The following is a 16,386-nucleotide window of genomic DNA, read 5'->3' as shown; positions in this document are numbered from 1 at the left end:
TTTTAGAAAAGCTTTCAACTTGTTTAAAACAGAAGTATCTCAGGTTAACCCTTATTTAAGTAAAAAATCCAACTAAACAATCCTCTGATTCCAATACCTCCAAAGCTTGGGAAAAAAAAAAAAAAAACCTGTACAGAGTACTATACATTGTAAACTTCTCACCAGAGGGAAAATTGCGTGTATGTGTGTCACACACATATGCATGCTCTTTAAGAATAATATAAATCACTGAACACTTAAAAATATTCACTGACTCCGACTCTCCATATTAATTATGTTAAAGTTTAAAATAAAAATGTATTTACCTTGCCAGGTCTAAAAAATACTTTTGTTAACCCAAACTTGTAGTCGATTTCATTTAAGCCCAAAGCTTTAAAAAGAGCCTGAAAAATAAAATTTAAATGCCAATTAGGGATTAATAAGAAAGATAGTTTATAGCTAAGATATCTCAATTTAGGTAGTATTTGTACCTTACAAAATAGTCTTGGATCTAATCTTGCGAGTTTATCTGGCATGTACTTTTTATACATGTTGTAGAGTTCGTGAAATGAAGCCCGCGATGGGAAACCGCCCTGCATCAAGTCCAAAACAGACACCATACCTACATTCATAAACAAACAGAAGTTTTACTGCCAATCACCGTGCAGAAGTCCAAGGATAACTTGCAAATGATCAAAGAATTTTATAAATTAAAAGGGGTAATTTACAGAAATTATCAGCAATGAAATATTACATAGAAAATATCATACTTATACTCAGTATGTCCCAGCTTATCCACCACCTAAAAACTACTGTAGCCAAATTTCATCTAAAACTAGCTTGACTAACTATTTTCTAGAGACAAACGACTGGTCTCTAAAAAATTCAAATGTAGTTTATGTCTTTTTTTTCTGCTGGAAGCCTTTGTGTAACAATCACAGTATACGAGGCAAAGATCTGCATTAGGCTATTTTCCAAGTCCTGAGGTTGCTTTTGGAACAAGATTCCTGGTAAGAGTCTCCAAGACAAAGTCAAACACATTCCCCGATTCTCACCAGCGCTTCAAGCAAACGGAAAAGATAGGAGAGCACACTTTCTCACTATAAAGACCCCCTTTCACTCACCTCTCAAAGGAATTAGTCTACTGGGGTAAAGAGTCTATAGGATGACTATCTATATTCAGTATAACTCTACTAAGTGATTAATTTGAGCCTTGAGTCAGTGTGAGCTCTTCATGTCAGGAAAAGCATAAAATAGGGAAAGGCTCAACTACTATAGATAATGCCAGGACTTTTGTTTATAGAAAGACCTGGATTTCAGTCTACAGGACTATTTAAATCAATAAAGAAAATAAGATAATTCAATAAAAAGTGTTAGGGGCAAATGGCTAGACATTTAGAAAACAAAAATAACATCAGATCCTTACCTCACTCCTTATACCAAAATAAATTTCTGTTGGTCAAAAAGTTAAATTAGCAAAATAAAATTATAAAATATTTTAAAATGAGTGGATTTTTATTTTAAAATAATCTCATTGGAAAGATAGCCTCTCTAGGCAATCAGATTGAATCTTAACCTATCTGACTGGCAAAGATGTAAAACCCCAATAGTACCTGGGGATGATGACGGTGTAGGAAAACACACACATACATTCTTCGTGGGAGAGTAAACCAGTGCAACAATTTTAGATGGCAGTTTGGAATATTTATTTATATTATTAAATTAATATTAAGTGTTAATAATAGATATCTATCCCTTTGACTATTTTCCACTTTGATGAATCTATCCTACAACTTGTCACGTATGTGGGCAAAGATATGCACAGAGAAGGTTTACATGTTCACTGGGTCACTGTTGGTAATAGGAAACACAGAAATCACTTAAATATTAATTAAATTATAACCGTATGATAGAATATGATATATTTATTAAAAATAACAGGGCAGAGGTTTAACAAGTATGAAAAATATGTCCAAGACACAGAGTTAAGTGGTCACCCCTGAGAAGTGAGACTTCTTTTTACTTATATTATTCTGTACCATTTCATTTTTGTTACAGTGAACATATATAGCTACTATAACTTAAATATAATAAATATATATTATATGCAATATATAATTTATATATAATACTATAATGTATAACATTATGTATTATAATTAAACAAAGTTTAGTATTAAATTAAACATAATCTTAAATTAAATTTAATATAATATAATGGAACATATAAACGCAATTACTCCTATGGAGAGTTCAGATCTAGATTTAGTTTTTGGCTCTGCTTGGAGAAATAAAAGTAAGGTTTGGTTGATATTGTCACAATTGTTGGCCATTTTATTTATATCAAACAAACAAGTACCCTCAGAAATGTGTGCATCCCAACCTCTGAGTCCCTTGGCTTGCCCTGTAGCTGCAGACAACTAGGCTCACAGAAGTACATTAAGAATTTCATGGGGCTTCCCTGGTGGCGCAGTGGTTGAGAATCTGCCTGCCAATGCAGGGGACACGGGTTCGAGCCCTGGTCTGGGAAGATCCCACATGCCGCGGAGCAACTGGGCCCGTGAGCCACAACTACTGAGCCTGCGCGTCTGGAGCCTGTGCTCCGCAACAAGAGAGGCCGCGATAGTGAGAGGCCCGCGCACCGCGATGAGGAGTGGCCCCCACTTGCCGCAGCTAGAGAAAGCCCTCACACAGAAACGAAGACCCAACACAGCCATAAATAAATAAATAAATAAATAAATAAATAAAAATTAAAAAAAAAAATAAGAGCTTTGAGATATAATTAACAAAAAAAAAAAAAATGTTCTCACAACAAGCAAGCAATGGTAATTATATTACCTGATGGGACTCTTAGCTAACACTATGGTGGCAATCGTTTTACAATATGTTAGTGTATCAAATCAACACATTGCACAACTTGAACCTACGCAATGTTATATGTCAATTATATCTCAGTAAATCTGGAGGAGTAAAAGACACACTCTTTAGGTCATATCAAAAGGCCTTGGGGAGATTTAGATTGAGAATATGTAGCTGGGTTGTCCAGTGTGACAGTTGCTAGGCACATGCTCTGTAGCTGCACTAGCCACATGTGACTATATTTAAATTTTTTAAAATTAAAATTAAATACAAATTAAAAATTCAGTACCTAAGTCATACTAGTCACATTTCAAGAGCTCAGTAGCCACAAGTATCTAGTGGCTACCATACTGGACAACACAGGCATAGAATATGTCCACCTCCATGGAAAGTTATACCGAACAGCACTGATCAAGAGTGAGAAGGGGAACAGGCCTAACCCAGAGCTTAAAAAACTCTAACAAATAATATCTAGGTAGATGACGACCCTGCAGAGGAGGCAGGAATGGCCAGAGAATTCAAAGGAGAGGCAGGGACACACGCTGTTTTAGGCGCTGAGGAAAGGCTACGTTATGGGGATGGGGCAGAGGCAAATGCTGCCGGACTCCACTGAGATGAGGTCTGAGGAAACATGTGGTTCAGGAACAAGGGAATCACCGGAAACCTTATCAAGAATTATTCTGTTGGGCACTGAACTCCCTCGGGTTAAAGAGCGAGTGGAAGGCAGGAAACTGAGAAAGCAAGAAGAGAATATTCTTGGAGAGAAAAGCAAAAACTGGAGAAAAGAAAGTGAGGCCAGAGATAGGGAGGCAGCTGGAAGGGAATGTCGGTGAGAGGGAGTGAAGGTAAGGTTTCGATGGGAGAAACCATCTCAGAGCTTCAGTACAGATCATCAATACTGAAGATTAATGAAAAGGCAGGAAAGGATGGATCCAAAGAACTACAGTCTCAGTGAGGAAGAGAGGCACTTCCTACTTTCTACCAGGAGGGCTGTTGTGCGGCAGAAGAAGCGTTTGGTAGCACACAGGTAAGGCTTTCAGCTTGTTAGTAAAAAGAGGTGAGGCTGTCTGTTAGCAGAGGCTCAGAGACTTGAGGAGAGCAGGGTGGGTCTGACTGGTCTGGGGAGAAACAGAACCTGCTGGCCAGGGAAACTTGGTGGGGCGGGTAATGAGGGCCCTTTGAAGGTTAGTGGTCATGAGTCTGTAACAGTGCCAATCTATCTTGCCCGCTTTCTCTGTGCAGATGAGGACAAAGGACACAATTAGATTCACAAAGAGCTAAGGTTTTGTGAGAAGGGTCAAGGGTAGACGTAGCTTTGGGGAGCCCGAAGCTTATATAAGTAGGGGAGGGCACTTTAAGAAAAAAAGTATGAAATTACAAATTACAAAAGCATACAAAATCAGGTTCGGGTTTTGATAGGAGCTCATTTAAATAAGGCACCCTGAAGCTAAAGCGACCTTAGCTTTCTAATAAATCCGCCTCTAAGAGTAGCAAGATAAGGGGTCAGGGAGGCAAGCGAGTTTCAGGAAGTGTCCCAGGCCTGAATCAGCAGGAGAGGAGAGGCCTCACCCGTGGGAGAGGCAGGGGTGGTGTGGGAGGGATGGAGGATGGGCACGGAGGAAGGAAAACAGGGAGCCCAGGGCCCAAGACTTGGGTGACTAAGCACAGGCAGAATGTGGCCGGGTGAGGGGTAGAAAGTGGTAGTTTAACCAAGTGCAGAAAAGTTCCACAGAAGCCGAGGGTATTGTGTTGTTTTCTTTTTTTTTTTTTTTACAAGTAGTGGAGTGGGAAGCAAGGACACCAAAACCCACCGCCCGACCCAGTTACGTGGGGAACGAACCGCTGCAGGACTGAGAAGGCCACGGAAAGCACCCACGAAGGGAGACCTGGGTTCGCAGCTGAAGAGTTTTTATAAATTTTACTTCAATGACGTCAAACATCGTAATTGTGAAATAAAACTATAACCCAATATTGCTCAAATAATTTGTTAGCCCTTCTTTTCTTATAAAGAAAGGAAACATAAAAGTCTTACTGCACTTAAAAATAATCAAGATAGGGCTTCCCTGGTGGCGCAGTGGTTGAGAGTCTGCCTGCCAATGCAGGGGACACGGGTTCGAGCCCTGGTCTGGGAAGATCCCACATGCCGCGGAGCAACTAGGCCCGTGAGCCACAACTACTGAGCCTGCGCGTCTGGAGCCTGTGCTCCGCAACAAGAGAGGCCGCGATAATGAGAGGCCAGCGCACCGGGATGAAGAGTGGCCCCCACTTGCCGCAACTAGAGAAAGCCCTCGCACAGAAACGAAGACCCGACACAGCCATAAATAAATAAATAAATAAATAAATAAATAAATAAATAAATAAAAATGAACTCTGATCTCTGATCTAATCAGAAATCAGAAGGTTTAACAAAATTAAAAAAAATAAATAATCAAGATAGTTGTGAATTATTTGAAAACACTGCATATATTAAATTTTATTTGAACTAAGACTCTCGACACACCCCGATATAGATTACAAAAACAGAGAAATACCTGAACATTGAAGTTGAGACAAAATTTGAGCTCCTTCAAAGTCGTGGCTTGCCATCCTTAAATTAGGCTTGATACAACGAATAAAGCTTGCTCCCTAGGATAATAAAGGTACTTTTAAAAATGATACATATAGCATTCTCATTTTTTTATTTCTATGAATACCAGCTACTTTCAGAGCATATTATCATTAACTTCGGAACCTCTTTTAAAATAATCACTAAGGAACTTAAGACCATTAGCATACTTTTATAATGTAAAGCCATTTATATACTAATATTAGAAAAATACATTTTAGATTTGAGCGCCAAAAAATTGTGTTATTGTAAAAAGAAAAGTCTCTCCTAGTAAAATATTTCAACATATTTAAACAATACATTTCACAGCATGACATACATGTGATTTTATTCTACATTTAAGTATATTTATATGCTGTGTTTCTGTGATAAGAAAATTGCCCTATGACAAGATGGCATAAAATTATGCCTCTTAAAATTTAGGCCAAAGTGCTAAAAAAAAAAAAAAAGTCAACCTTTCTCATCATTCTATTTTAAAAACATATAGTAGGTCCCTGAGCTGCACCACTGCACATTTTAAAGTTTTGTTTGTTAACCGATATGTATTTTAAAAAGCTTAAAGGCATTCATTTACAATCCGTTATCAGATTTTTGCTGAATGAGGCAGAGAAAATATTGCTATGTACACAGTGAAACTGTTGGGAACTGAAGCTAATACACTAAACATCCAAATAACAGCTTCTCTTCCAAGTAGCCACCTTGCAAAGCTGAATAGTTAATGTCAACAATGACGCTCACTGCAAACACTTTTAGAACACTTTTTAGAAATGCCTTTTTTAAAAATCACAAATATAATCTAATCATTTTACAGTAGCATTATATTTGGGTGATAAAAATAAAATACCTCCTCATCAGACTTGGTTTTTAAAGAAGGTCTGTCCTTAAGAGATAAATATTTGCAAACAATGAGGATAGTTAAAAGAATTTCTTAATGGCTTCAAAAGCAAATCTAACAATAAGTTAAGCAATAACAGCACAGAGAGAATAAATATTTGGCTTTCAAATGACTACATGAAAAGGAAGAGTAATCAGTTAAGTTCTGTGGATTTGCTTAAAAAATAAGTCTTCTCATGAAATCATGCCTCATTTATATAACCCACGTATCAAATTTCTTTCTATGGTGAATTTTTCTTTAAAAAACAGAGAGAATTAAAATGTCTAGTTAAAAAAAAAAGGCTCCTAGGAAATACTGCCACTATAATAGGGCATAAAAATATTATGTCCATTTTTTCCATATCAGCACTGTCATGTTAGAGAATGTTACCGCCAGAGCAATAAAATGAAAATGAATTATATGCGTTATCTTTAATCCTAAAAAATACATTTTCCTTCCCTATGATAACTAATTATTTTCACTTTCCTGAAGCTATAGGATAATCTTAATAACATTCAGAGAATTCTATAAATTTATAAAACAATTTGACTGCACATATATATTTGACCCTTCTTCAGAAAAAACCTAACCAAAATGAAAGCCATTTTAAAAACTGATTTTTTTTTTAATGATGAAATTTGGTTTTAAATGAATTTCTAATTATTCCAGGTTTACTGTGCTTATTTGAGTAATTACTAATAATAGTTTAAGAGGACCATTTAAAAACCCTGTTTTTGAAGACTTCCCCGGCAGTCCAGTGGTTAAGACTTGGCACTTCCAGTGCAGGGGGCACAGGTTCAATCCCTGGTCGGGGAACTGAGATCCCATGTGCCTTGCGGCGCAGCCGAAAAAAACAACAACAACAAACAAACAAAAAACCCTGTGGCTTTTTTTTAAGTGTACTCACAGTACTTCGAAGTTTATCCAGAAGCAAATTTAACTGTGTCTGTAGAAGAAAGGAAATCACTTCATTATTTCAAAGAGCAGAAGTACATAATACCATAAGTAAATATTAGCTTTTCAACATTAGAATAAAATAACATGCAATAAGACTGATATATATAACACATTACAATTCAACAGCTTCTGGTACACAATCTCTTTAACAGATAGTAACATGCAGAAATGTATGACGAATATATGATGCCAAGGACAGTAACTTATTTTACTTACACAGAACTTATACAATTAAAAGACTGAAAATGAGCAATACTAGAAAACATACATGCACACTTGCAGGTGGGGTGAATGAGGAAAAAGTGTACAGGCAATGCAAGAAGTTAATGAAAATGCCGGGGAGGCATTCAATAAGGGATCAACGGAGCAGTATGTGAACTCGTGGCAAGCTGGGTGTAGCTTGTGTCACGCTCCCTTAAGAATGAAAATGTGTTTAAAATAATACACTAATGCTATGTATTAGGACTGTTTTATGTAACACCTTTCATAAATGAAACTGACCTGCCTACCTGTAGAAACCCTATTATTTTAAAACTTCACATTTCAATTATTTTTAAAGGCTAGGACAATTTTCTCAAGAAAAAATTTCTCTACTAGAAACCCTCTCTACTATTTTAAAACTTCACATTTCAATTATTTTTAAAGCCTAGGACAATTTTCTCAAGAAAAAGTTTCACAATGGACAGTACAAGTAGTTACTGCCCTTTCCTTTTCTTAATAATATTAAGTGATTTTAACGTACTCTGGTTCAGTACATTAAAATCACGCATTTGCTTTACTTCTCTGCAAAGTAAATTACTTAAATTGTTATATTGATTTTATACTGGGATGCTTATTGTACTACTTAACAAAAGATAAATTAAGATGTTAATTCTTCAATTAACATATTTATTCCATCACAGCTATACTTAATAATAATAATAGGTATACTTTACTGAATGCTTTCTATGAGTCAGACACTACTCAAAGCTTTTCACGGGCATTATCATGTTTAATCCGCACCACAACTCTAATGAAGGATATATTAGTAGTCTCATTTTACAGGTGAAAACATTGAGGCCCAGAGAGATAAATCACTTGCCAAGATCAGGGAGCTAGTAATGGCAAAACCAAGATTCCAACAAGGACCTAACACCAAGGCTCATTCTCTTAAGCGTGATGCTGCAGAACACTTCAGACATTATAGGCTTAAGTCATAAAAATGGAGTGAATTTCTCACTGGATTAAAAACATACAGTCATACCCACTGATCTGCTTCACAGAGTTCTGACAACCTTAACCAGTCTAGACCAGCACACAAATGAAAAGCAAGTGTAAGAGCCTCTAATTTGGAAAGAAAACAACTGTGACAAAGCCCATGCTTCCTAATCCATAGCACAGTATTCTCCCAAAACATGGAGATAAAGTTAAGTCAGTAGAAGCAGTAAAAATAAACTATAGCATCTGAGAGAAGAGGGAAGAACGTCAATTACCAAAGAACAGCAGTCAAAGACCAAAAGGCATAATAAATAGCCTTATGCAACGCATGCTTTACTTGTATTTTATTTTTATTTTAAAGAGTACAATTATTCATGCATATAATAAAAGAATATGATTTTCATCAAAAAGAATTACTTTTTCTAACACACTAATAGTAAAAGAGTTCTATTTCAATAACCTGAAAATGTCACTTCACAGTGGAAAACTTCTGATTCTCGGTCATGTTCGATAACTGAAGTATTACTGTAAATGCTAGCCTGTTTTGTGTTATTGCCTCCCATAACTTGAATTTGAATTTGAATTTAATGAGCTATTCCACTATATTTAAAAATAAGAATTACTACTAATATTTCATTTCAAAGTATCTCAATAAAAACATTTTGAAATTTTATTATTAACAATGTTACATCTTTTAGTTACAGTTTTCAAGCAGTTTGATGTGCAAAATACATTGTATTGCATATAAGCAATTTTAAGGCACTTAAAGTCTCAATATAAAATACTTTAGTCCAAAGAATTTTAAGAATGTTTTTTATTTTATTTATGTTGTCTAAAATTTCAAGTATGTTCTTGCTAGGAATACAACGATATCACAGTAGGAAAACAATTAATAAATGATATCCATTTCATACAGGCTAATGTACTATTTTAAACCAATCTGTTATCATTATGTCTATTTAAGAATCTAAGAATATCCAAATAAGAGAAAGAATATTGTCAAGAGAAGAAGAAATTCATAATTAATGAATATAACTTACAATAAAGTTTAAGACTTTTTATTCAGTTAACTGAAAAAATGTGTTATAAGCGGAATTCTCCTATATCTGTGTTTCAGCTTTTGTTTTATAAACATGATTTTATCAAGTTAGTTATTTAGAGCCCATTTCAATCCACACGGGATTTCAGGAAGCTTACACTGTTAGTATCCTAGTATTCTGAGTCCTAAATATTGTTCCTAATTACATCATTTTTAATATTTGAAGTACACATAATGAAAGGTGTATGTAGTTTTCTTGTAAACAGAACAAAAAGACTTTGTGGAAATGTATAAGAGAGAAACTAATTCTATTTCTTTGATCTATTTATTATAATTTTTTAGTCATTAAACGTGACACAAAGTTTTTAAATTGTCTTTTTCTATGCAAAATACTCAGCAATTAGAACCAAATAGTAGTGTTGTATTTCTAAGGCACATCATGTGACAATTCCTTATCAGACCTCAAAGAATAAATTCCTGATCCAAAATTAATGAAACAAATGAAGTGTTCTTCAATGTCAAATAAGCAATTTGAAGGGTTTGCCACACAAAGCATTTATCTGTTACAGAAGTTATTAAAAGCTTTCATCAAATTTTAGTGTAATATGCACACCCAAAATGCACTATGAGAGAAAACACGTTAAAAATGAATTACAAAATGAAATCATTAACTCGAGCTGGGCTCTTTTTAACACGGCAGCCACTCTGTAAGTAGGAGTCCACGAAGGTGATCATTTACCTGAAGCCCCTGGCAGTGCCTGCTTTTCCTCTCTCAACTCAACTAGTCCTCTCTAGCCATCTGGAGCTGGACTACTCCAGCTAAAACAAAACTGCTGAATGAGGAAGGAAACAGAAAAACACATGGGAAAGAGAAGGTTTGAAGGTCAACCAGACAGTAAGCAGAAGCAAGAACATTAGGAGAAGCAATCAGACATGTTAAAGCACCAAGAAGGAACACATTCGTAAAATTACAAGGTTTCCGTATGGTCAATTACTATGCCTATTGTATGTTATTTTGCATACAAACATCAACAGTTCAGGGTCTGCTCCTGAACCTCACTCGTGGCATTTCTCAGAGTGATCTACACTATCCACTGTAGAGTATAAAACAATTACAATTTTAATGCAGTAAGAAAAAAATTCAAGTAATACATTGAGCACAAATACCTTAAACTTGTTTCCCACACTGATGAAGCTAAGTTTTCCTGCTTTTTGTTTAGTATCTTTGTTGTTATTTGTGGATGATTCAAATAATTCCCGGACAAATTTATCCCTGGATTCACATATTAAGGACTCAAGAGACATATGTAAAGCATCGTTATTTTTTTCCACAAATTGAGTCTGAAACATAAAGCAAACAGGAATGATTCGGTCCATCTTGTGATAACATTCCTTAACATGGTGCTGTCCAGTAGAACTTTTCTGAGGTGGCGGAAATGTCCTGTAGCTGTGCTGTCCAATATCGCCACCACCTGGCAGTGGGGATATCGAGCACATGAAAGGTGGCTGGTGTACTGAGGAACCGAATTTTAAATTTTATCTAACTTTAAATAGCCAGATGTGGCTAGATGTTACCATATTGCACAGCACAGCTTAAACATCACACGGTTTCCTCCCGGTAAAAGTTATACTCACTGTTTCATAGCACACTGCCCCTGCGAAATGCCTGATGATGAAACCTTCGTCATCTCTGATGTTCCTGTGAACTGCCAGCTTAGACTTTCTGGGAATCTGAAAAATAATACATGCACCAGTGATTAAATTATCAAAAATATACTACACAACTTCCTTTAGAAAACATCTGGCATGTGAAATACTTAAAATTATAAAGGGAGTTTTCATACTTTATATAATTATACTGCTTTTTAAATAAGCCTTAAAGTACCAGTAAAATCTAGCAAATATTTTTGGTTATAATCTCTTAGGAAAGAAAAAAGGACCAAAAGTTTATAAAGTTAAATGCCTGCGTCTAAAGTGGTGGCTCTTGAGCTTGGCTGCTGAACGAGAATCAGCTGGAGAACTTTTAAGCCTCTCACACCATTTACATCAGGTGATTCTTAGGCGTTGCCAAGGCCGAGAAGCACTGTTCTACAGAAACACCCAAACTACTGATTTAAACCATACACCCTAACACGTTTACACAATGAGCCTGAATCTATTTGAAGGAAACAACATCATTTTCCGGTTGTACTATCTAACTGTAATATCTCATGTTGGTATCCTATTTGAAAGTTTCCAAAATAAAAGATCACATCTGACCCTCAAAATAGCCTAAGGTTAAGAAAGACAATCTCATTCAAAAATGAACAAGCTAAGACATCAGAACCTTCCCAGGCTTCTGCTGGGTGAGAGAGCTAGCAGATTACAGAGCCCCCGTCTGCGTGGCAGCAGGCCGGCACGAGTCAGAGGGCGACCCTGGGGTCAAGACGCCGGCCTGCTGCCCAAATCCAGCACTTTCTCTCTACGCTAAACATGGAGGTCACCTGAGCTCTCTCTGCCCGTCCCCTCACCTCTAGCACAGGGATGCAAGCAGGAGCTACCCCAAAGGATTATCATGGGGATCAAATAAAGAAATTCAAGCAAACCTCTTAGAACGTGCCTTGGCACATGCTAAAGGTTCAATAAATGGTTATTAATAATTTTATTTTCAAAGACATACAATAAAAGTAATGATCTGTACAACTTGGAATTTACTGTCTTGCTCTTATTCTCTTTTGAGGAAAGTGGCCATAGTCCATCCCTGATGCTTTAGTCTGCTGTCCTTGGAGCTCTATGTCTCTGAAACCCTGGTCATAATTTGTTGACTAGCAGTGAGGACCCCTGGTAAAGGCAACCAAGCATCCACAGAGTGGTCTTCACAGGGAGCAGTGAATAAACAGGACTAGATGTACGTCTTTAATCTTAGCAGCAAGTTTTGTTGGGGACACATACTGCTTTTTTTTTTTTTTTTTAATTTATTTTATTTATTTTTGGCTGCGTTGGGTCTTCGTTGCTGCACGTGGGCTTTCTCTAGTTGCAGCGAGCGGGCTTCTCATTGCAGTGGCTTCTCTTGTTGCGGAGCACGGGCTCTAGGCACACGGGCTTCAGTAGTTGTGGCTCGCGGGCTCTAGAGCGCAGGCTCAGTAGTTGTGGCGCACGGGCTTAGTTGCTCCGCGGCATGTGGGATCTTCCCGGACCAGGGCTCGAACCCGTGTCCCCTGCATTGACAGGCGGATTCCCAACCACAGCGCCACCAGGGAAGCCCCACGCATACTGCTTTTTTCTATCTCCACTGAACAGAGAGAGGCAGTCTCCACATCATGAGACTTATTTAAGGATACAGAAGAACTCCAAGTCCATGGAGCAGGTAGTTGTGAGATGCAGTCCCCAGAGAAGGTTATCATAATTATAATCAGCTTTTTAATGCCTTCAACCTATTCATGTTCTTGATTTAGTTAATGATGTATGGAAACAAGAATATTTGCTTTCATTCACTTAAACTCCTGGACCCTTCAAAGCAGCGAATGTTATACTACGCTACAGTCTCAAAACAATAAACGGTACAGGAGGCAGCTGCCACTCTAAGCAGCTTCTCTCTTCTTCCTTCCTTCCTTTCTTTGTTGTTCTAAGATGAGGCAGCACCTACCTTCGTGGGTGAAATTAACATCCACATTTCTCTGTGCTAGTCAGCTCTTTCTGGGTGCAAGGATGGAGTTGCGCTTGCATTACCGCAGGTGATGGTGGTTGAGTGTAAAGATAAACCCAGAGCTAGGTGAACATGGAAAACACCTCAACAGCTGCACGCTCCAGCCTTACGGAGAACGGCCCTACCGTTCACTGCCGCAGCAGGTAGTCAAGCACAGCAGTTTACGGAACCAGGTCTTCTGACCCTTTCAGAAGTGTACTTCTCATTTATTTCTACTGCCTTCTGTATCTGTTTTTCCCTTTAGCTAATTCTTCTATTGCTGCAGCTTCTATGACCCTCTCTGAGTACATTTTTCCATTCAAAACTCTCAAGGAAAGAGCATCAAAATCAATTTACTGATCACTAAATGAATGGCTTCCACCAGTCAGACTCTTAGCCACAAGCTTTGCTGGTCTTACAAATTTGCAGACAGGTAGCTGCTTGTGACTCGAGGTGCTAACCCCTGGAAAGCGATCAAGGTCACATGATACAAAACAGAGCAACTGATGGCCACTTAACTCAGAAGGGAGAACATAAAAACAGGTAAACTTTTTTGTACGTTTTAGATAGGTGAAATGTAGTTTATATCCAGCTAAAATCGCCTTGATTAGATAGATCAGCAGCAGCAAAAATATATAGATACAAATTAAATGGTCATCTATAGAAGATACTGTGCTGGATTAATTACAGAAGATGTTTATAGCTGTTCAAAGCCTTACATAACTTATGATTCTAATTACCTAATATCTAATGTCTAGTACATCTTTCTAAAGTTTTTCTTCCCACCAGAGGCTCAATTTTGAAGTAGCAAACTCACAGAGAGTCGGAAATGGTCTTTGTGCTTCTGGTGAACTTCAGATGTAAAGTGCTGATCACTTGGCTGGGGAAGGCGATTTTCTTCATCCAAAATATCCAGTATTCCCGCTAATTTTGCTTCAATTAAATCTATTTCAAAAAATCAGAATATGACAGGATAAAAAACATAACATTTTAAACTTACTGATCACAAATTGTGAGGACTGGTCAGAAACAATGTAACATGATTCTGTAAGTACTGTATTCTCTCACAAGCTACAGAGGGCAGATGAATTTTATTTCACATCTGCAATTTATTAGAAAATAACATCATATATTTAATATAGGTTTTAGAAAAACCACTCCATAAAGAAAGCAACTAACATAATAACCATTCCATCTGTAAGCTAGGACAGAGGCTAAAGAGCCAGAAATCCCTCCACTACCACATGACATCTATATTCAAATTGAAGTAAAACTACACAAGTTTTTGCAGGCTTAGCTTTTTAAAATTGTTTATAGATATGGATTCAAAAACTTTCCAGCAAAACGTCAGTAACAGCACATATTTATGCTCCTTCCATTCATGTTTTTGAATTTCCTGTATGTCTAAAATAACTACAAAATGTAAGCTGCTTAAATACATAAGCAGTGCTAAATGGGACAGACTCTAAAAGCCACAGGACATCGGAAGAGAAAGCAAGTAGTGCTAAATGGGACAGATTCTAAAAGCCGCAGGACATAGGAAGGGAAATCAAGAAATGCTAAATGGGACAGACTCTAAAAGTCGCAGGACATAGGAAGGGAAAGCAAGTAGTGCTAAATGGGACAGACTCTAAAAGCCGCAGGACATAGGAAGGGAAATCAAGAAATGCTAAATGGGACAGACTCTAAAAGTCGCAGGACATAGGAAGGGAAATCAAGAAGTGCTAAATGGGACAGACTCTAAAAGCCGCAGGACATAGGAAGAGAAATCCAGAAGTGCTAAATGGGACAGACTCTAAAAGCCGCAGGACATAGGAAGAGAAATCAAGATTCTGACTGCACAGGTCAGAGAATGATGCTTCTTGGGCAGTTAATGGAGGTGGAGGGGGACGTGCTAACTGAGCTATAAATGAGAGTATTCTGATAGATGCACGACCGAAGTGGGCTGAAGGAGAAATGGAAGGGGAGGAGTTCCAGCCAAGATACCTCTGAGAAAGGATATGGTGTGTGAAGGGACATGCTGAGTGGACCAGGTAGGATGTGAAAGTGCTTTGAGAAGAAACACGAATGTAAAGTACTGTTATTATCGTTATTGTTGTTGTTATTATTATTACACTATCTTGTCCAAATCTAGCACATGAGTCACGGACTCAACTGTCAGATTCCATTTTCAAAGCAAGGCTTGCCCAACAGCTGATTTCAGAGATGGGTGGGAAAGAAAAAGGCAGACTGAGCACTCCCTGGGTGGGACAGGGAAAGGCTTCTTTACTGATAAAAACAGACAAGGAAAACAGAGACCCTGTTCTCCTGCTGCACGGTGCTATCTGGACGGGACACGTGGAACTTGTGATGCCAGAGGGTGCAGCCGATGCAGAGAACAGAAACAAAGAACTGCACACGGCAAAGCCAAAACCTGGCAGACACCTCGGGCTTCCCCACACGAGATAAGAAATCCCTTCACTGCTTAAGCAATTTTTTCCTCCTTAACTTATTCACGTTAACTGTTTAAGAAAGAAAATATCCCTCACAGTAGATAGAAGGAATTTTACGAAAACTTTCAGTATAGCTGAATTCGATGCCTTCATAGGAAAAATAACTTCCTAGCAGTACTAGAGAAGTAAAACCTCTCTCAAGTACCACAAGTTCAAGTCCCATCACCAGCAGAGCACAGAAAAATTACTAGTGAAATCATTCACTGTATCTTCCCATATTTCCCAAAAGTAGAGCAAAAAAAAAATACATACCTATACAGTCCTGGTTATCCACGTAATGTACTTCATTCACACCTAAACCTTCCTTTTGATAGAGTTCTTGTTCCTAAAATGAAATAATCATAATCATAGATATGGAGCTACTGTGTGATAGGAAATGGATTCACTGTGCCATATCCGATCGTTAACAGTTATTGATTAGTCCGTGTACGAGGTTCACACCAGCTGATTCGGGGACTGAGAAGCCTTACCAAACATTAGGGAAGAAAAATCCTTGCCCCTAAAGCAAGGCGAGATCAAAACTTACATGGCCAGCATAACATGATTTACACTATGTGGAAATGTTCCCTCCTGCAGATAAGCACGCTTTTCCCAAAATACACTGGGCAGCCGGGCACAAACACAGGGATCTGTTTGTAACCATTCAAACCCAAGACAAGACCAGGGCTTTGAAACATTTTCAGCAATTCTCAAGTCAAACTTCCCAGCAGAATAGACCAG

The 16,386-nt window shown here is 37.7% G+C and overlaps 1 protein-coding gene across 12 annotated transcripts in view; it reads right to left on the bottom strand.

The window, feature by feature from the left end:
* MYO6 (myosin VI) overlaps nucleotides 1-16,386 on the bottom strand; it is a 137,491-nt gene that overhangs the window by 26,861 nt on the left and 94,244 nt on the right. For 11 of the 12 annotated variants that reach the window (XM_082405034.1, XM_082405033.1, XM_082405039.1 and 8 more), the window contains 8 exons: nucleotides 15,919-15,991; nucleotides 13,992-14,119; nucleotides 11,146-11,241; nucleotides 10,678-10,851; nucleotides 7,225-7,263; nucleotides 5,370-5,463; nucleotides 471-601; nucleotides 306-383 (listed from right to left, as the gene is read on the bottom strand). In XM_082405034.1, coding sequence (XP_082261160.1) covers nucleotides 306-383; nucleotides 471-601; nucleotides 5,370-5,463; nucleotides 7,225-7,263; nucleotides 10,678-10,851; nucleotides 11,146-11,241; nucleotides 13,992-14,119; nucleotides 15,919-15,991 — 813 coding nt within the window. Of the gene's footprint in view, nucleotides 1-305; nucleotides 384-470; nucleotides 602-5,369; nucleotides 5,464-7,224; nucleotides 7,264-8,800; nucleotides 10,344-10,677; nucleotides 10,852-11,145; nucleotides 11,242-13,991; nucleotides 14,120-15,918; nucleotides 15,992-16,386 lie in introns of those variants that run through there. The other variant, XM_082405035.1, reaches the window with a different exon arrangement.

Source organism: Balaenoptera borealis (assembly GCF_965194805.1).
Source record: "Balaenoptera borealis genome assembly, chromosome: 9".
Taxonomy (NCBI): Eukaryota; Metazoa; Chordata; class Mammalia; order Artiodactyla; family Balaenopteridae; genus Balaenoptera; species Balaenoptera borealis.
Note: the sequence above shows the minus strand (reverse complement) of the source record. Positions and strands in the feature narration are given on the sequence as shown.